The 20,182-nt window shown below is 44.0% G+C and overlaps 2 protein-coding genes across 7 annotated transcripts; one reads left to right on the forward strand and one right to left on the reverse strand.

Moving 5' to 3' along the window:
• Positions 1-1,162: 1,162 nt before the first annotated feature.
• LOC144005930 (serine/threonine-protein kinase TAO1-like) lies at positions 1,163-19,268 on the forward strand. Of its 3 annotated transcripts, none has more exons than XM_077504424.1 (21): positions 1,163-1,573; positions 3,657-3,919; positions 5,573-5,644; positions 5,905-6,006; positions 6,269-6,314; positions 6,488-6,584; positions 6,669-6,782; positions 7,060-7,151; positions 7,227-7,320; positions 7,660-7,741; positions 8,084-8,251; positions 8,847-9,053; positions 9,413-9,571; positions 10,337-10,573; positions 10,815-10,943; positions 11,141-11,224; positions 12,524-12,643; positions 12,829-13,068; positions 13,168-13,380; positions 13,679-13,861; positions 14,195-19,268. In XM_077504424.1, the coding sequence occupies exons 2-21, from the start codon at positions 3,788-3,790 to the stop codon at positions 14,666-14,668; spliced, it is 3,045 nt and encodes a 1,014-aa protein (XP_077360550.1). In that variant the 5' UTR covers positions 1,163-1,573; positions 3,657-3,787; the 3' UTR covers positions 14,669-19,268. The 3 variants fall into 3 exon arrangements, with proteins under 3 accessions (XP_077360550.1, XP_077360551.1, XP_077360552.1); XM_077504425.1 differs by having other exon boundaries at positions 1,163-1,549; XM_077504426.1 differs by lacking the exon at positions 1,163-1,573 and adding an exon at positions 1,826-2,302.
• On the reverse strand, positions 17,076-20,078 carry mat2b (methionine adenosyltransferase 2 non-catalytic beta subunit methionine). Of its 4 annotated transcripts, none has more exons than XM_077504430.1 (7): positions 19,900-20,078; positions 18,694-18,888; positions 18,355-18,469; positions 18,131-18,283; positions 17,855-18,060; positions 17,395-17,508; positions 17,076-17,319 (listed from the first exon to the last, which is right to left on the reverse strand). In XM_077504430.1, exons 1-7 carry the CDS (start codon positions 19,933-19,935, stop codon positions 17,143-17,145), a joined length of 996 nt encoding a protein of 331 aa, XP_077360556.1. In that variant the 5' UTR covers positions 19,936-20,078; the 3' UTR covers positions 17,076-17,142. The 4 variants fall into 4 exon arrangements, with proteins under 4 accessions (XP_077360556.1, XP_077360555.1, XP_077360553.1 ...); XM_077504429.1 differs by having other exon boundaries at positions 18,694-18,891; positions 19,900-20,077; XM_077504427.1 differs by lacking the exon at positions 19,900-20,078 and adding an exon at positions 19,534-19,701 and having other exon boundaries at positions 18,694-18,891.
• Between the last annotated feature and the right edge of the window lie 104 nt (positions 20,079-20,182).

Here is a 20,182-nt window from a genome sequence, read left to right on the forward strand (position 1 = left end):
ATTAATTAAAAAAAGAAAAAAAAACTAATGCAAATGCTGTACTGAATTAGTTATGGGGTTGTATGTCACAATGTAAATATTGTATTTTTTTGTAGATTTAAAAAAAATACTTTGAACAATATTGCGTCTTTGGATTTTAATTTATATAATTATTTTTTACTTTGCCATATGTGTTGCAGTAAATTATATTATAGCCTACAAGTGTCCATATGCGAAGTGGAGTGTTGTATGTGTGAGGGACAGTAAACTGCGTGAGGGTTGAATGGATTGGACGCACCTCGACAGCAGCAGCAGGCAAGCAAGCACAAGCCACCTGCCTGCCTGACAGCAGCCTCATGACAACAGCCGAGGCGGCAGCCAATCAGCGCGCAGCGTGGCGCCCGATTGGTCCGCCTAGTTGCGGGACTGTGGCGGAACGCTTCGCGCCATTCATGCGGCCCAAATGCACATTATGAAAAATATTGTACATTCCTCTTTTTTTGTGTGAAATATATCTGTAAACCTTTCACAATGATCTTTTGATATGAATAGATGATGGGAGAAAACAAGGACGAAGAAGAAACACTCGGGCTTCTCAATAAACTTGCACCTGGACATGAAACCCTAATTTAAAACCATAACCCTGCCATAACAAATAAGCTTGACTTGAATTGAAACCCTAACTAACTGCTAGTTAAGTAGTAAACCTACCGGTACTTTGAAACTTTGACTCAAGCTAGAAACCTTACTTTGAAATACCCTGGCTGTAAATCTTAACCCAGGGTATAAACCCCTGACTTGAAACCCTAACCTAGAAACCCAACTCAAAACCTTAACCTTGGCTTGAAATCCCTACAATCCCTACTTTGTTTGTTTTGCTCTAGAAACCCTTCCTTGAAATGCAAACCCTACTACTACTACTACCTTCAAAACGTTGAAACCGTATTTTGAAGCCCTGCTTTGGATTTATATGTGAGTGTAAACAGGGACAGCAGGACGGGAAGAGGGGGCGGGGGGTTAAGTTGAGCTCCTCCACCATTTTGACAATATATTGATACATTATTTTCTCAGCGGGAGTGAAAAAAAAAAATCATGGAGCCGTGTCTCCACTTTGTTTTGTGTGCACTTTTGTGACTTCAGTTGGGAATCAAGTAAATGTTGTCCTTTCTGCTGCCTGGCCAATCGCCAGCAGCATCCCTCAGCATCAGCCTCCCTCCTCCCTCGTTTTGTCCTCTCGCGAGTTTGTCATTCACAACATTGCCTCTCCTCGTCTTTCTCTCGGAGGCAGCAGGAAGGCCCAAGCTGCTTGCCTCGTCGTCATTCGCAACAGCTGCAATGCCGCCGCTGAGCTAGCGACTCGACCCGACAAGGCAAGCCAAGCTTTTAGCGCCCCGCTCAGGAAGACTTTGCGCTCTGGTCGCCCGCAGCCGCTGCGCTAATTAGCTACTGGCTAACGCTCCAAGCTTGGATTTCCTGGAAGGACGCTGGCTCGTCTCGTCGCCGTCGCCCGGCGGCGGTCGCGCTTTCTCTGCGTCCGGCGGCGGGCCGCCTGCCGCTCGGCGTCGTCAAGGTGCGGTGATTCGCCTTCCGCCAGGTGGGTCGTCTTGCTTGGCTAGCGGTTAGCACTGATGCTAAGTGGCTAGGCTAGCTGGACAAGCGAAAGTTGCTGTCATTTTGTTTGCCGATGACAGCTTTCGGTTTGACAGCCAGCGCTCATTTCGTGACGTTTCTGTTTTGTTTGTGTGTTTTGCGACTGCTTGCGTAGCACAAAGACACACGCAGTGGATGCGCGAGGGGGCAAAATGCGGCCATTGGGATTGTTGTGCTAACGGCTACGCTAGCCTGCTAATAAGCCGCTTTAGCGTTCGGTGACTAGGGAGCGCGCCACTCCCTCGACGCTGCCGCACAACGTTCGGCTTCAGGAGGCTCTGGGGGGCCTTCATGTCACGTTTGTGTGCGTCTCGGGGGTGGTTTGTGTTTATGTACGAGGATGTCACTCCACAGGCAAACGCCTTTTCTTCTCCTTTCTCAAAGGCAGCCACCGTTTGGAGGAAATAGCCGCATGTCCACTTAAAGGGCTGTGCAAACAAAATTGACGTATACATGTTTGGATATAAACAGCTGTGTGTTACAATTCAAATTGAGGTCTGAAGCGGTCAATGACAGCAGAAGTTGTCTGAGGGAGCTTTATTTGGACCACGTCGAAAGAGAAAGATAGGTGCCATTACAGACAACTGCCACCAGGGAGCGATGTCGGACATGGCCCACGTTTGAAAGTTACACAGTAAAAGAGAAGAAGAATACATCAATCAGTATGCTAAATGTAAGACAGTACTAGGTTTTGTCTGAATTTGTCAAACCAAGGGGGGCAATTTTTGAACTCTTCTAAGTCTGCTTTTCTGCGATGACAAATGACTAAAACGTGGAAATCCAAGTGTAAATCTCTATTGGTCAATCAATCTCCATAATTGATTACACACAAGATTATAAATGATATCTTAACATATTTAGACGAAACCCAGTAAATTTATTGTAAATATCTATCTATAAAGTATCTTGCTGTCCTTTTCAACTCTCCAAAGCTGCGCCATATCCCCCTGGTGGAAATGTCTTCTGTCCACCCTTTAAGTGTCAAATGAAACAAAAAAGATCATCTTCAGCTGCATTCTTCTGCAAATGTGTCTGGGAGAGAGCGCTTCTGAAGTGAATAGGGTTGCAAGCCAGCAGTATTAGCACAAATTAGCATTAACTAACAACGTTATAAGCTTCATCTTCTAAGAATAAAGTTGTTGACAAGTGATTGGGCGTTATTCATGTTAGGTGATTGTCGTGCGTGTTTCAGTGGCTTGCTGATGAAATTCTGCAGCCGGCCACCACCAACGCAAGAGTCCAGCCTGTTGGTCGTCATGGTACCGAAAGCCGGGCTCAACGTTGGCCCTGTTGTAATTTGGTGCGGGATGAGGGCCAGCGCATGTCGTGATATCGAGCTAGTCAAAGAATGAGCATATTTCACCATTGTGGAAAAAGGAAAAAATAAAATAAAAAATGTGTGTGTTAGTGTTGACCTTTGACCCTACAGTCACACCTGGGAATTATTTGGAATAGTGAAAAAAAAAAAAAAGAAAAAAGAATGCGTGTGATTGCAAATGCGTAACAACCACACAAACTGTATATCTATCTATATTATAATGCCCACATGGTGTAAATAAGAACGTGGGTGTGTTGCGTTACCATGGCAACGGGGTTGCGGGAAGCTCTGCTTATTGTTGGGCAACTACTTGCGCTTCAAATCCTCTTAGTCTTTATCCTCTAGAGCTGTGAGGATGAGGATGATGCTACAGATGATGATGATGAGGGTGATGATGATGATGATGATGATGAAGATGACATTGATGATGATCAGTGTTTGTGACATGATTGACAGTCGTATCGTGCGACTTGAGCTTGCGGTTTAATGGCCGTGTTTGCTATTTTTCTGTGTTCTTGTTATAAGTTACCACATCTGGAGGAAAAGTGTGATGTTGCCCATAGAACATACATAGATGCATGCATGGAAATGCCAGTGTGGACTAAACAATGAAGATTTTAAACAGTGTATTGCAAACACCTTTTAAAGCCATACACACTAAAAAATAACACATACTTGTACTTCTTGCTTGTTTTTTTTTCTCTGGCAGGCGTCCATGCACGTGTCCACGCATTTCCTCCGATGAGCGTGGGGCCGCTCCGGCATAGCTCAGCAGCCTCATCATCGCGTGGGGTCCTCACAACCCCGCGACCCCTCTAGCCAACCGGCCGGTCGGTCAGCATGCCGTCGTCGGTGCGAGCGGGGAGCCTCAAGGACCCCGAGGTGGCCGAGCTCTTCTTCAAGGAAGACCCAGAGAAACTCTTCTCTGATCTGCGTGAGATTGGCCATGGCAGCTTTGGCGCTGTCTACTTTGTATGTCCAAGTTGAAGTATTGTGTACAATCGCTATTCACATCCTGTTGTCAGCTGCAATATTCACACATGCACTTGGAAAAATGACAAGAGCACAAAAACACCACATCTTTTTTTTCAGATTTGGACTAATTTTTCTGTTTTTGGGTAAATGAATGCTTTAAATAATTGTTTCTCAAACTTTTGACACCAAGTACAACTGCCAAAAATTCTCATCTATCCAAGTCCCCCCATCATGACGAACATTAAAATACAGAAGCTACTAGGCCTAACTAATGAGTTAACGGACAAACTAATTAGCTAACTAACAAAATAAATGAGCCAACTGACTAATGAACAAACAAACTTACTGATTAACAAAATAATTCCCTAACTAACTGATGAACTTAGTAACAAATGAATGGATGAATGATTCAATAAACCAATGTAGCAAAAACGACTGGACGAACTAACGAACAAAATAAACTAGGTAACGAACTAACAATTTAAAGTAACTAATACACTAAAACAAAAATAGCTAACGAACTCCCAACAAATGAAGTAAGTAATAAAATCATGGATGAACTAGCTAATGACCAAACTAATAAGCTAGGTAACAAAATTAAAACTAATGGATTAACAAACTACATAGCAAAGTAATGAACAAATAACAAATACATTAAATTAATGAAAGAACCCACAAACTAGCTAACTAAGTTAGCAATGAACTAGCAAAGGAACAAACAAGCTAACTTAGCAGGTTGGAATTGGGGGTTAGACCATCATATGATTTCTCAGCCTGGCAGGCTGCTGCTCACCACTCCCTCAGAGGAAAGTGTCAAATGTGGAGAACAAATTTAACCCCCTATAACAATTATTTCTCCCCGTGCCTGCGTGGGTCTTCTCCGGGTACTCCGGTCTCCTCCCCGCATTCCAAAGACATGCATGGCAGGTTAATTGGGCACCCTGAATTGTTCCTAAGTGTGCTTGTGAATGTGGATGGTTGTTCGTCTCTGTGTGCCCTGCGATTGGCTGGCAACCAGATCAGGGCGTACCCGCCTACTGCCCAAAGCCAGCTGAGATGGGCTCCAGCACCCCACGTGACCCTTGTGAGGAATAAGCGGTCAAGAAGATGGATGGATGGATAACAATTAGTGATACTTTAATTTTAAACTAACAAGCGAGTCAACTGGGTAACTAATACCTGAAATGAATAGACACACTAACAAATAACTAATGAGTATATAACAAATGAATGGATAAATCAACCAACAATTTAACTAGCTAAGAAACTTGGCAATGGACTAAATAATGGACCAGCTAATAAAGGAACAAACTTAAACTAACAAAATAATTAATAAACTAAAAAAATTAACTAATGAGGTAACAACAAATTAGCAAACTAACAAAAATTACAAATGGACTCAGTAATAAACTAACAAATGAACAAACAAACTTGCAAAGTAACAAAGAAAACTGCTGAATGAATGAACAAACAATGAAACAGATAACGAACCAACACAAATTTAGACAAATTTGTAAACGATACGGGATAGAAATTTTGTGTACATCGATAGTCTTGGATCTCTGAGTTCAACGTATGGAAAATGGGAGCAAGAACAAATGATGGAGTTGCACATTTGTTGACATGTTATTTGTTGTTGCGGCGGCGCAGGCACACGACGTGCGCACCAACGAAGTGGTGGCCATCAAGAAGATGTCGTACAGCGGGAAGCAGTCCAATGAGGTGAAGCAGCATGTGGCGCACAGACTCTACACAACATATGAGGGAGTGGCCATTCATCGCTGTTTAGCTGAATTGATTTCTTGGCAACATTTTTTATTTTTTTTTGGTGTAGCTTGCATTCATTCATCCTCCGTTTTCAAACCCTGATTTATTCAAGGTCATTCTTGCATACACTTTTCCCAAGTGGAAGTGAAGTACTTATTTTAATGTCTAATCAGAACAGTGTGTCAGCTTGTAAGTGTTGGTGTTTCCCTCCCTAGAAATGGCAAGACATCATTAAGGAAGTGAAATTCCTCCAGAGGATCCGACACCCCAACAGCATCGAGTACAAAGGATGTTACCTGCGCGAGCACACCGCATGGGTCAGTCTTGGCTTTCAGAGCAACCTTTCAATTCTGTTGCCGTGAAAAATACATTTAGATATAAAGACATCTTCATCTACAATAAATATAAAGATATATTAATTAGATTTTTAGTGCCTTATTAGAAATTGCGTATGTGATTTTTATTTTATTTTTTCCCTAAGCTTGCAAAGCTCGATCAAAGAAATACAAAAACATAACAATTTTGCAAAATTACTGTTATGGAGTATCCAGTGCTTATGCGCATACGTTTGTTGCACAGCTGGTGATGGAGTACTGCTTGGGCTCGGCCTCGGACCTCTTGGAAGGTGAGCCGGCGTCTTGCACAAAAATACAATTTAGAGTGCCTCATTGTTGGCCGTGAGTATGCGCATGCCACGCAGAGACAGACGCAAGAATGAGAAATTCCAACTTGACAGTGTTCTGGTCTGGGGCTTCATGCTCAATAAAATGAATGAATGAGCCTGCTTGCGTCTTACAGTTCACAAGAAGCCCCTGCAGGAAGTGGAGATCGCCGCCATTACCCATGGTGCACTGCAGGGGCTGGCCTACCTGCACTCGCACAACATGATCCACAGGTGGCGCCCCGCCCTCCCCGTACACACGCGTGTCCGCTGACCTTCCGGAGCGCCCACTATAACACATTTGTCCCTGTGTGGCAGGGACGTGAAGGCGGGAAACATCTTGCTGACTGAGCCGGGACAGGTCAAACTGGCCGACTTTGGCTCCGCCTCCATCGCCTCGCCCGCTAACTCCTTTGTGGGGACGCCGTACTGGTCAGTGACAATTTCACAGTTGCAACAGGTGTACTATTGCTGCCACACCAGAGAAAGAGTCATGTTTTAATGTCATACATTTCATTTTTTTCAGAATTTATCATTTTAAACGAATGCAGTAAATGGTTGAAGTTGACCAAATATAAACATCCACAACAGTCATTAAGATAAAACAGTACTTGTGGTATTAATGAAATAAAAGCGTATTGTGTATTATTATTATTATTTTTTTCCTCTCTCAACTGACTTTTTGTTTGTTTGTTTTGTTTTGGGTCAGGATGGCACCCGAGGTGATCCTGGCCATGGACGAGGGCCAGTATGATGGAAAGGTGGACGTCTGGTCTTTAGGCATCACCTGTATAGAGCTAGGTAACGTCTCTCTAGATTTCCATTTTTGTTTAGTTTTTTTGATGATGATAACACGGATAATAATTGTCGTTGCAGCCGAGAGGAAGCCGCCCTTGTTTAACATGAACGCCATGAGTGCCTTATACCACATAGCGCAGAATGAGAGTCCCACGCTGCAGTCCAGTGAATGGTATGCACGCACGCACACACGTTTTGATTATGGGATGTGGCATACTACCCTTGGCACCAGCAGATTCACTTACTCACGGATTTCTTTTTAATATTTAAAAATAGGTTTATCAGTTTGGGGGCTAATTTTTATGGGAAGCACAAATTGTCGGTAAATGTCTGCTAATTCTCAATTTTTTGGGCAAAGCAGTTTTCGGAGTTAAAATGTCTTCTTCTGGCCTCAATGAAGCTCGTGCCTTTTTATTTGATGAGATATTGTTCAGTTGTAATATTTGTATGGAAGATATTGGCGCTAATTTAACATGTAGCAGTGTCACGAGTTGCCTTGTTGCTCTCACAGGACCGATTACTTCCGCAACTTCATCGACTCTTGCCTTCAGAAGATCCCGCAGGATCGACCGCACTCGGACGACATGCTGGGCGTAAGCATGCACACGCACGCACTGTTTGGGAAGTATTGCTATAAAGACATTTAGCAACATTTAAATGGAGAGTTTCTACCCCAAAAAATGCATGTTTTTTTGCTCTAAAGACCGCAGATAACAAAAAAGTTAAACCACGAAAGGTTCCTTTGAAAGACAATACATGAAGGAAGAATTTCCTAAATAAAATAACTCCAAAAAGGAGACATTTGCTCAGATGTTGATAGTAACATAAAACATCTACAAGATGATATGTAACGATAGCAAGTCAGGCGTTGTACTCCCCTGTTGTCATGACAATGAGTCCCATTGCTGTGACGACGATGCCACTTTTCCCCGCAGCACGCGTTCCTGCAGCGCGAGCGTCCCGACTCGGTCCTGATGGACCTGATCATGAGGACCAAGGATGCCGTCCGTGAGTTGGACAACCTGCAGTACCGCAAAATGAAGAAGATCCTCCTGCAGGAGGCCCACAATGGACCCGCGCCAGAAGCGCCTGACCCGGACGAGGTGGGGAAAGATGCAATTGCAGTATGTGTAAAGGATGCCCCCAATAGCTTAATGCTAACACACAATACAATGCGCCACTGACATGCTAATGAAACTAGCATCAATATTGCAACTAACAATTATTTTAATAATTGTTTGGTGTTATTGGAATTTTAAAAGCGTTTTTATTTATATCCCTTAATTAAAAAAACTCGGGACATGTGTTCAAATTGACAGTGCAGAAAATGTACAAACATAAAATTATTTCGATACAGTACCTGGTTTAGCCTGTAGCAGCCATCAGAAAATTGGCAAAAATATTTATCATCATTATTTATTGGCTACTTAGATAATCAATTAATTTTGGATTCATAGTTCATTAGTCATTGCACGTTTATTTTGAACAGTGCAGGAACACATGTAGGCAGACATAACTACTCAAAGGCATCTAGCATATTCTTTATCCTCTGCAAAGAACGACGACGAGTACCGCATATTACTGCAGTTGTGAAAATTATTGGCTCTTGTTTGTATTTGCTGCCGCCTGCTGGCCAAAACGCACACAGCAGAGGCGTGTGCTATGACTAATGGGCGCACGTGTGGCACGCATGTTCAGGAGCTAGAGGCGGGCGGCGGGCGCACCGGCACAGTGAACAGCGTGGGCAGCAACCAGTCCATCCCCAGCATGTCCATCAGCGCCAGCTCGCAGAGCAGCTCCGTCAACAGCCTCAACGACGGCGCCCACGACAGCCGCAGCGAGCTCGACCTCATGGACGGCGACCACACCGTCATGTCCAACAGCTCCGTCATACACCTCAAACCTGTAAGCATGAAGCAAAGATAGTCAATATTTTATTTGGCCAAAAGTATGCGACACACCACCCACTGTAAAGTTCAAAACTTAATTTGTGTTTATAAAGTAAATGTACATAGATTTTTTTTATTTTTTTAAGCAAGGAAAACAACATATTTTGCTATAAAACATATTCAGCTATTAAGATTCCAGTTTTTGCAGAGGAAAAAATGTACTTTGCCAAAACTATAGTTTGTTTTTATTATTAAAGTGCTAGTTTTTGCCATTAAAACAACACATGGAAAATGCAACTTTCCGCAATTGAGACCATGGATTTTGAGATGGTTGTCTGTTGGAAGTGAGGTTTAGAAGTTGCGCCACGTTGTCAGGAGGAAGAGGAGGCTTTCTCAGGGGATCAAGAGTCAGGCGGCCAACCTTCCGAGCCTCAGGCAGCGGCGTCATCGGCGGCGGCGGCGCCGGCAGCGGCCCCTCCCAGGAAGCATCAACGCAACCGAGAACACTTTGCCACCATCCGCACCGCCTCCCTGGTAAGACAAGACACGCACAAACCTCAACATTGACTGAACGTGGGGGTGAGGGTGGCGCTTTTCTTTGTTTATTAAAAAAAAATAAAAATACAAAAAGGTCAAAATTATTTTTACAACATTGTTAAAATCTAATATTTACTGTACATTAATTATTTAATGAGAAAAAAATGCTAGATTGCTTCTTTCACAAATTTGTTCATTTATTTTATTTTTTAATAAACTAGCCAAGATTTGATGAATACACCTTAAATTTTATTATATTTGTAATAATTTAAACGACTTACTGAAATACAAAAATGTATATGTAAAAAAAATGTTTTACATATTTATTTGATCATTTATGATAAAATTATTAACCTGTTATTTGATCAGATTAAAGTGTTAAAATGAAAATGTAATTAAAACATTAAATGAAAATGCAACTAGCTTAATTCACAGATGGACAATAACTTAACTAATCAGTTATTGCGTGAAATTCATTTAGAAAATAACCAATAATATAATGATAATAATAACCAATTATTTCATAAAATTTATGAAAAATAATTAAATTGCTTGTTTTACAAAGATTATTTTGTTTAGAACAAACTTTCTAATAATCAAATTGATTTAAAAATATTTAATAGTAAAATTGTTCATTTTATGAAGATTTGCAACAAATTAATAAACTACATATTTAGTGAGGTAAATTAATGGAAATGATGATGACAATTTTCTGCCTGTCTCTGTCTGTCTCTCCCTCGGCGGCGGTTTGTCCTTATCTAGGTGACGCGTGAGATGCAGGAGCACGAGCAGGACTCTGAGCTGCGTGAGCAGATGTCGGGCTACAAGCGCATGCGGCGGCAGCACCAGAAGCACCTGATGGCCCTGGAGAACAAGCTGAAAGGCGAGATGGATGAGCACCGCCTACGTCTGGACAAGGAGCTCGAGGGCCAGAGGAGCAACTTTGCCCAGGAGATGGACAAGCTACTCAAGAAGCACCACGCCTCCCTCGATAAGGATGTAAGAAAACAAGCTAACTCGTCCTTATCAGTTGCAGCCCCGTTCCAACGGGACATATGATGCTGGAAATATGGCAAAATGGAGATTTCAAATCATAGTAAATGACACTACAGCAATATTTCTAGGCTAGGGAAAATAGTAGTGCCCCGGGTGAGGCAGTCACAGTCTCTAATGCCATTTCTCGCATGTTTGTGACATTGTGCTAATGCTAACTAGCATGTTTGTGTGTACGTGTTTGTAGCTGAAGACGTTCACCAACGACGAGAAGAAGTTCCAGCAGCACATTCAGGTGCAGCAGAAGAAGGAGCTCAGCAGCTTCCTGGAGTCGCAGAAGCGCGAGTACAAGCTGCGCAAGGAACAGCTCAAAGAGGTTCAAAATGGCCAAAATTTGCTACCGTTTTTTTTTTTTTTTAATTGGCAATGGCAGCATCTGCATTCACACAATTACCACTGCCCAATCACTACGAATGGATTTTGAGTAGGTCCGCTGTTTGCAAATCTATGTCTGTCTCTCTTGCACTTTTTTGCTCTTTCCCGCTTCCTCCTCCCTCCATCTTTCTCCCTCAGGAACTGAGCGAGAACCAGTCGACTCCCAAGAAGGAGAAGCAAGAGTGGTTGTCCAAGCAGAAGGAGAACATCCAGCACTTCCAGGTCACATTGCCTTCGTTCTTCTAGTTGCTCTGTTTCTTCTCATATAGTTGTTCTGATGTTTATATTAGTTCTTTTCACACTTTTATTGGTTTTTCTACTGGCTCTTGTGAAGGTTCTTCTAATTCAGGTTGTATTGGTACTTCTATTACTTTTTTCAGTGGCGTTACTGGTGTTCTTCTGACGGTGCTTCTATTGTTTTGTTTTGTTTTCTTCTTCTAATCCTTCTTTGGTTCTTTTAATGTTATTTATCTATTTATTTATTTTATTGTAATGGTTCTGATGGCTCTTCGGGTGCATCTTCTAAAGGTTTTTCCAGTGGTTCTTCTAGTGGTTCTTGTCATACAATGTGGTGATGGTTCTTTTAATGCTCCTTGTGATGCTTCAGTTGAGTCTCCTTTTTTTTTTTCATGGTTCAACTGGTGCTTCTTTTAATGCTTCTTCTTTTGGTTCTGTTCTGATTCTTTAGATGCTTTTTCTGATTGTTCTTCTAATGTGGCTTCTTGGTTGGTTCTGCTGGTGGTTCTTCGAATAATTGATCTCATGCATTTATTGGTTCTTCAAATGGGTCTTCCCTTTTAATGTTTTGTTTTGATACTCCTGTTGATTCTTGGAATGGATCTTCTGATGGTTCTTCTAATGGTTCTCTTAATGATTTTATTGTTTCTGGTTATTAGGGGTGTTAAAAAAAACGATTCGGCGATATATCGCGATACTACATCGCGCGATTCTCGAATCGATTCAATAATCTGCAGAATCGATTTTTTTTTATTTTTTTTTATTTTTTATTTTTTTTTAGGATTCACACCTTGTGCATGGAAGAATGTTATATGAACGGAACATTAAGCCTTAATATTTTATTTTAATGCTGTTCAAACATGAAACAGATTACAACCTCGATAAGACTGAAATTTCAGATAAATAATACATTTTCATATAAATCTTACACTCTACAAGCTTACTGATTAGTATTTTCTAAATTTGAATGGAAAAAATCGCAACAATCGACTTATAAATTCGTATCGGGATTAATCGGTATCGAATCGAATCGTGACCTGTGAATCGTGATACGAATCGAATCGTCAGGTACTAGGCAATTCACACCCCTACTGGTTATACTTCAGCTGTTTCCTCTATCAGTTCTTCCATTTGTGTATTTTGTCTTCTGATGCCATTACAACTTCTTCTATTGGTGCTTCTCTTGGATCTGATGCTTTTGTGGTTCTTCTGCCAGTTCTTCTCATGCTTCTATTTTGCCTTCTGATGGTTCTTTTAATATTTCTCATGCTGCATGCACTCCAGGCTGAGGAGGAAGCCAACCTACTGAGGAGGCAGAGACAGTACCTGGAGCTAGAATGTCGCCGCTTCAAGCGCAGGATCCTCATCGCCCGGCACAATGTGGAGCAGGACCTCGCCCGAGAGGTTCGACACGTACACTGTGTGTCATTGAGTGAATGATTGACAACAGAGTTCCTGTGTTGACAATCATTCACTCACTCCCGACTCCCCAATCACTAAATTTTCAGTGGACATTTTAAGGAACTATCTAGGTCCGCTATGTAAAGCCTTGTGGGACACAACCTAAACGTCCGATGTCTGTCTACCAGGAGCTGAACAAGCGTCAGACGCAGAAAGACCTGGAGCACGCCATGCTTTTACGGCATCACGAGTCCATGCAGGAGCTGGAGTTCCGGCACCTGGCCACCATCCAGAAGGCTCGTGCCGAGCTCATCCGCACACAGCATCAGACGGAGCTCACCAACCAGCTGGAGTACAACAAGAGGAGAGAACGAGAGCTCCGACGCAAGCACTTTATGGAGGTCCGGCAGCAGCCCAAGAGCCTCAAGGTACACGCGCTTACATGCATGCTTAATACGTAGTCCACTGTTCTCCGTTAGTCGCTAAAAAAATCTCAGTTGGCTGAGTTTCTGTTCATGTGCATGCAGTCAAAGGAGCTCCAGATCAAGAAGCAGTTTCAGGAGACGTGCAAGACTCAGACACGCCAGTACAAAGCTCTGCGCAACCATCTTCTGGAGAGCACGCCCAAGTGTGAGCACAAGGCGGTGCTGAAGAGGCTGAAAGAGGAGCAGACCCGCAAGTTGGCCATCCTGGCAGAGCAATACGACCACTCCATCAACGACATGCTTTCCACACAAGCTGTGAGTTCCTCACTCGGGGCATGTTGAAACAATTACATACAAACTCGATCCCCAAAAGTAAAGCTGCTGGTAACATCAAGGATTTTTTTTCAGTGGAACATTGACTTACTACAAGTTAGTTTGTTCCGTGACAAAGCTCGTAAGACATTTTACTCGTATATTAAATCCATTTTCTCAATTAAAATGTACTTAGTAGTCATTTATAATTTGTATGCAGTTATACCTTAGCACTGCCAATGCTGTCTTTTATTCATTAAAGTGATAGAACGTGTGGCCGTTTCCCATTTGTGTGTGGCAGCTGCGTCTGGACGAGGCTCAGGAGGGCGAGTGTCAGGTCCTGCGCATGCAGCTGCAGCAGGAACTGGAACTGCTCAACGCTTACCAGAGCAAAATCAAAATGCAGACGGACGCTCAGCACGACAAAGAGAGACGAGACCTGGAGCAGAGAGTCAGCCTTAGGAGGGCGTTGCTGGAGCAGAAGGTGAGAACATCATCATCCGGGTCAACTCTACTCAAGCTGGCATCCTTCATCACACATTGGGATGTTGTGAGCTGTTTTTCGATTAATCGTTTCAGCCATAGATTGAACTACACTTAGCTACATAAAAATAACATTTTGATGAGGAAGTATGGAATGCTTCAGTGATTCCCAACACAGCCAGCAATTTATTTCCACTACAATAACTATTAGCTGTTACTCGATTAATCGTCTCAGGCTTATATGTAAACGTATGCAAATTCCTGGTTTAGTGATACGTCAAAGAGTGAATGTGCATTCAGACCAATTTGTGCGTGTTTGTTTTTGTGTGTTCAGATCGAGGAGGAGATGCTTTCCCTTCAGAACGAGCGTTTGGAGCGCATCCGTTCGCTGCTGGAGCGGCAGGCCCGCGAGATTGAAGCCTTCGACTCCGAGTCCATGAGGCTAGGCTTCAGCAACATGGTCCTGGCCAACGTGGCCCCCGACTCTCAGGGCGGCTGGGGCGGGGGCGGCGGGGGTGGGGCTCCTGGGGGCGGCCACTGGCCCGGAGGAGGGGGCAGCGGCGGTGGCGGCGGTCACCACGGCTCCCAACAGCCCTGGGGCCAGCCTGCCATGGCTGGAGCGCCGCCACCCTGGAGCCTCCATCACCCGACGGGCGGGGGCCAGAGGGGGAGCGGGGGCGCGGGGGCCGGGGGGGTGAGAAACAGCCCCCAGGCCCTGAGGAGGACGTCGTCGGGGGGGAGGAGCGAACAGAGCATGAGCAGAAGCGCCAGCATCGCCTCCAACGCCTCACACCTTTCCTACACTTAACGCGCGCACATGCATGTGCACACAAGCAAGCTCTTGACATTGCTATGACTACGCCAAGGTCACTGTGGGGCTCGCAGGAAGTGCTGGAAACAAATGCTACATCAGCATCCGAAATGGACGCAAGCGCCTTCCAGTTAGCATCATGCTAATTGAGGCCAAGAAAGCTAATAGCGCTATGCTAGCCTCTTGCTAGGCTCGTGTTTGTGTCAAACCCTACTTTGAAACCTTAACACACTTATCTTTAAAGCCCTAACCCAATTCTAAAACCCTACTTTGAAACCCTAACTTGATTTTAAAAACCTACTTTGAAATCCCAGCCTAATTTTTAAAACACTCCTTTGAATTTTAAAAGCCTACTTTGAAACCCTACCTGTTTTGAAACCCTAATCCTTTAAAAAACAAACAAAAAAAACCCTACTTTGAATCTGAATCCTTTTTTTAAACAGACAACCTACTTTAATTAAAAAAAAAAAAAAAACTAATTCAAAACCCTATTTTGAAGGGGGCCCAGGTTAAATCCTTAGCATCATACGAAGTCTGCCATTTTAGCACCATGCTAATGCCATTTAATTGTCATGTTAGCATCATGCTAATGTCTTGCTAGTGTAGGTGGCGTCACCACCACACTAGTCCCGCTAGCATCATAGTCGCCTCCTCGCCGCCATTTCCATGGCTCACGACTTTGCTGTTAGCTTCTTCTCAGCATTATAGTAGCGTCTGACGTGTTAGTGGTCAACTTAAGCTTATGTTAGCCCCGGGAGCTTGTTTACCTGCTGGTTGAGTAGAAGCACCTGTGGCTAAAGCCAAAGTGTGGTGGCGTTTTTAGGTTTTTAGTGCTGCGCTAGTGTCCTTTTAGCGTCACACTCGTGTCAAGTCTACCATCGGAGTATTATGCTAGCATCTTTTTGGCATCATGCTAGTCTCCCAATAGCATCCTACTAGTCCAGTGTTCGATTTTAACCTCACGTTCGTTAGCATCATGAATTCAACTTCATGTTTAAGTGGGGCTAGCCAGGCTAACATTGGTTGTAGGCTTTTACTGAATCCTGTGTCCACATGTTATGCACATACAATAGTTTTATACTCAGTGACAAATGATGCATTTTAGTCTCGGTTCAAAAGCTCCCAGCTGTCTCAATTGCAAGCATTTGCTCACAACGATGCTGCGTTGTTGCCTCACAAGATGACAACCGCCAACATTTTTGCAACAACCTTTGGTGATGAAAAGAGCCGATTTTTGCCAACAAAAGCACATTTGTGTCAAAGACGCTCGTTTTTGCAATGATTCTAGTGTGAAGATGTCAAATGCTCCTTTTGATGTTGAAAACATCAATTTTGCCACAGAGATGCTTGTTTCTGCATACTTTGCGACACAAGTTGATAATTATAGCAACCAAAACCACAAGTAACACTCGTGATGAAAATGAGATCCTGTTAGTGTTTCGTCAATCCGCCCCACTGTGATGTCACAATGGGGCCAACTTCAGAAGGCAGGATTGACTTGCTCGTCTAAGTTGAGACGCTCACAACCTTTAAACAACACGTTTCTGTCACACGCTTCAAAAACACGTCAACACGCATCTGGAGGCGATGCCGTGTGCTCCTGACATCTTTCCTCCTTTCCTTTCTTCCTAACCTCCAAGCCTGTTCCCGTCCTACCATCGTTACCTCCTACCTTCCTAGATTCCTATCTTACCTGCTAAGCCTCTTACCTTCCCATCCTCCCTCAGGTGACGCCCTGCTCCGCGTCACTGTGCTCCCCCCGCCCCGCCCAACTATGAAAACAAGATGAAAACTGTTTGCTGCTTCCACCTGTCAATCAAAGTGTAAATATGTACATGAAGAGAAATGTTAGAATTACTACGTGTGATCGTCCCACACGCGAGAGCGCGACGGACAGTCAAACGTGTTCATATTGTAAATCGTGTCAAAGATTTCACGGGAAATTCGACGTCGGCCCCACAAGCGGCATCGACCGTGTCCCCTCCTCCATGGTGGGCGGAGTCAAGCTTGTACAGTCTATCAGTATTTGCTGTCATTGGTGGAAGCGGAAAATAGGACGAGAGATGTTATTGCTCGCAGGGAGCATGTGAAAATGAAAAAGACTTTGCTTTGTTTTTGTTGGATGATGGTTACTGGATCAAGAATCATCTGTAATAAAGTAATTTTTTTATTTGTTGGTCGTCGGCAATTTTCAAGTAGCACTTTACTCCGTTGAGAAAATACAAATATGTGAGGCTGCCACTAATGATTATAAAAATATTTTTTGTCAAGATACATTTCCCCCAAAAATATTAAATTAAAAATAATGCTAAAATTGAAAATTCTCTGCAAAATTTTTCCTAAACAAAAATGGCCAAATTGTTTATATATTTTTTTTTGTCCGCCAAGAATGATACAAAACGAGTTTGTTGTGCAGCCTTTATTGAAAAGAACCAGTAGCTGAGTGCACGTGATGACCGTTGTGGCGGCGGTCAGTGAAAAACGGTTTGCCTCCAGTGTTTGTCGGGGGTGAAAGGCCACAGGCAGTCCCTGATGGCTGTCGCGAACAGTCGCGGCTCCACGCCGAGGCCCAGCACCTCCAGACGGGAACAGTCCAAGCATGGGTTGAGCGGTCGCTGAGTGGCCTCCGACGCCGGCTGCTCCGTCAGCTGCCGGCAGGAAAAACAAAAACATGAACATGCAACCGATCGGATGACTTACGTGCGTGTGTGTGCAGTTCTTACCGGGACGAGATGACTGGACGGAAGGTTGAAGGCCCGAGCCATGGCCAGCGCCATCTCGTATTTGGTCATCTGCTCTTTCCCGGAATAATGGAACATTCCTCGGATGGAATCGTCCTACACACAACAGCAGATAAGTTCAATAATCATGAATAAACCTTAATTATTCCAAACAAGTGCGGGGGGGCCACACTACAAATTCAGGTTCAGAATCATAATTGTGCACTTAAGTGTTCCAGCAGACCGTTAATTCTTGAGAATAACAATAATGTACCCGAGTGGCAGGATGACAGATGATGCAGCTGACTCTTTTGAATAATTATTTACAATAACAATAGCGCAGGAGTGGCGGCCATGCAGATGTTTGAGAATAACAATAGTTACTTGATTATGACATGTTGCAGCAGACAGACATTAATAAGAACAAAAACAGCAACACATAATGATAATAATAATGGCGTACCCGAGCGGCAGCGCGGCAGATGTTCCAGCAGACGGCGGCGACGTCCTGCGTGTGCGTGGGGAACCTCTGCTGGCAGTGGTCGAGCGCGCAGCTCTCGCCGGCCGCCGTTGCCCCCTGCAGAACTTTAGGCCACAGCGCCGTGACGGCGCTCTCGGACGGAGTCTCCACCTCGCCGAACAGAACCGGAACGCGCAGAACTGCCGAGCCTGCCGGACAGGAGACGCACACGTTAGCGGTGCGTGTGCGGCACGTGACGTGCGGGCGTGTGCGACTGACGCGCGCAGTGCTGTAACGTTTGCCGCTCCCCTTCCATCTTGCTGCGCCCGTACGCGTTGAGCGGGTTGGGCGCGTCGTCCTGGCCGTAAGGTGGACGGCGGCCGTCGAACACGTAGTCGCTGCTTATGTACAACAGGAAGGAGCCGCAACATGCTAACAAAACACACGCGTCACAATCGGGTCTCACGAGCAACACACAAAAAACGTGTGTGTGGCGGACTGACCCGCCTCCCTGGCGAGGATGCTGACGGCGTGAACGTTGATGTTGTTAGCCGCCTCCGGGTGGCGCTCCACCACGTCAGGACGGCGCTCCGCTGCGCAGTGAACCACCGCATGGGGCTACGTCACACATGCACACACAAACGACATCATGGCATGAAAGGATTGAGGCTTTTTATGACTTTTTTTTGTCCTCCAAGGCACCCACAGAAGAACAAGTCACACATTGTTAAATATTTTATTCCGGCAGCTTTCAGTAATTCATGCTCTTACAGCTTTTATTTTGATAGTTTCCTATTCCTGCACTACTCACAATCACTAATCATGAATCAGTACTTGCTTACCTTGCACTGACTCATGAGCGACTTGACGGCATCCTCGTCTGTAAGGTCGCAGCGAAGGAGTCGCGGGCCGGCCCTGCGGTACGCCGTCCCCGTCACCGCGCAGCCGCGCTTCTGGAACTCCTTGAGGACGGCGCGACCCAGGAGACCGCTGGCCCCAGTCACCAGGACGCGGGGACCCTCCTGCGGAGGATCGTCCTGCTGCGCACACACAGAAAAAGCATTTTGACTGTTCCAGAATCTTTTCAAACAATTCAAATGCAAACGCACAAATGCACATCTGATGGTGCTCCACAGTAAATGTCAAACATGGAAAAAAAAAAACTTTAGTGATGCACAAGCACCAGTAGATGGCGCATTTTAAAAATGAAATCAGCACAGTTTGAGTCCACTGGGAGAAACAACTGCCTATCTTCGATTGTTGATTATAAAAGAACAGGAAAAGGAAAAGTCATTTCCCCCCCCTGGTAGATTTGGTGTATATGTAATTTTTCAACATGCCTGTTGTTGTCAAAATGCTCTAAAATGGCTGGCGGTGAAAGAGTTCATAATGTAATTAAAAAGAAATGTTTAACATCTATCTGTTTGTGTATTTTGCAAGCTTTTCAATGGTAGTAGTCGTGAAAATAGGATAAAAATTAAGAAAGTTAAAAAAACATTCTACAAAACAAGTTCCACCATGGTGACTTTGGCCAAAAATTACTGCATTTTCCCCACATTGTAATTTACGTCCCCGGAAAATGACACGCATATCAATGGAATAGTATTGAAAATGGCTATTTGATCATGCTGCTTTCATTTCAATCAATCAGTCACGTACATACGTCATTGCTTCAAGTTTACCTGCAGCAGCTTCACGTGACCCGGCCTGAAGTCAATCGTTAGGTGGTTCATTTTTTTTTCTTTACGTGTGATCGGACGCTTGTGATCGAATATCAACCTTTCCGTTTATTTTCGGTTTTTATGGCTCGAACTTCCCTTCCGGATTAAGGGATCAGCTAATTACCGTAAAACGTCCGTCAATGTAGTAAAACGTATTACGACGGAACCCTTTTCTTCCCCGTAACACAAAACATATCAATCAACAGCGCAAGACTCAATCCTGAGGACACTTTTAGCAAAAGCAGAGCAACTACAATGTTGGTTAAACCGTTATGCTGCGTTACAAGTGAATACGATTAAGAATGGAAAATGAACGTAAGAATTCACCTCAAGCTCAAGTTGTTCCGATTGAAATCCTGGCATCTGTTCTTGAGACAATAGCTAGCGACACTAGACGGTCTAGTAGAATCAAACAAACAAAAAACAGAAGAGAGCGGTTGAATTAAAGCGAAAGTAAAATGTCCAAGTGCAACTTCTTCGTTGGTGTTTTTGTTCTAATCCTTAGTGAATTGTCTCATGTCGCCCCCGGCAGGTGACAAAGCGACACCACGGTAGTTATCCTTTTTGGATATAATTTTGTTTGACAAAATCAAACATCTCAATCCCAGTC

Source organism: Festucalex cinctus, chromosome 18 (genome assembly GCF_051991245.1).
Source record: "Festucalex cinctus isolate MCC-2025b chromosome 18, RoL_Fcin_1.0, whole genome shotgun sequence".
Taxonomy (NCBI): Eukaryota; Metazoa; Chordata; class Actinopteri; order Syngnathiformes; family Syngnathidae; genus Festucalex; species Festucalex cinctus.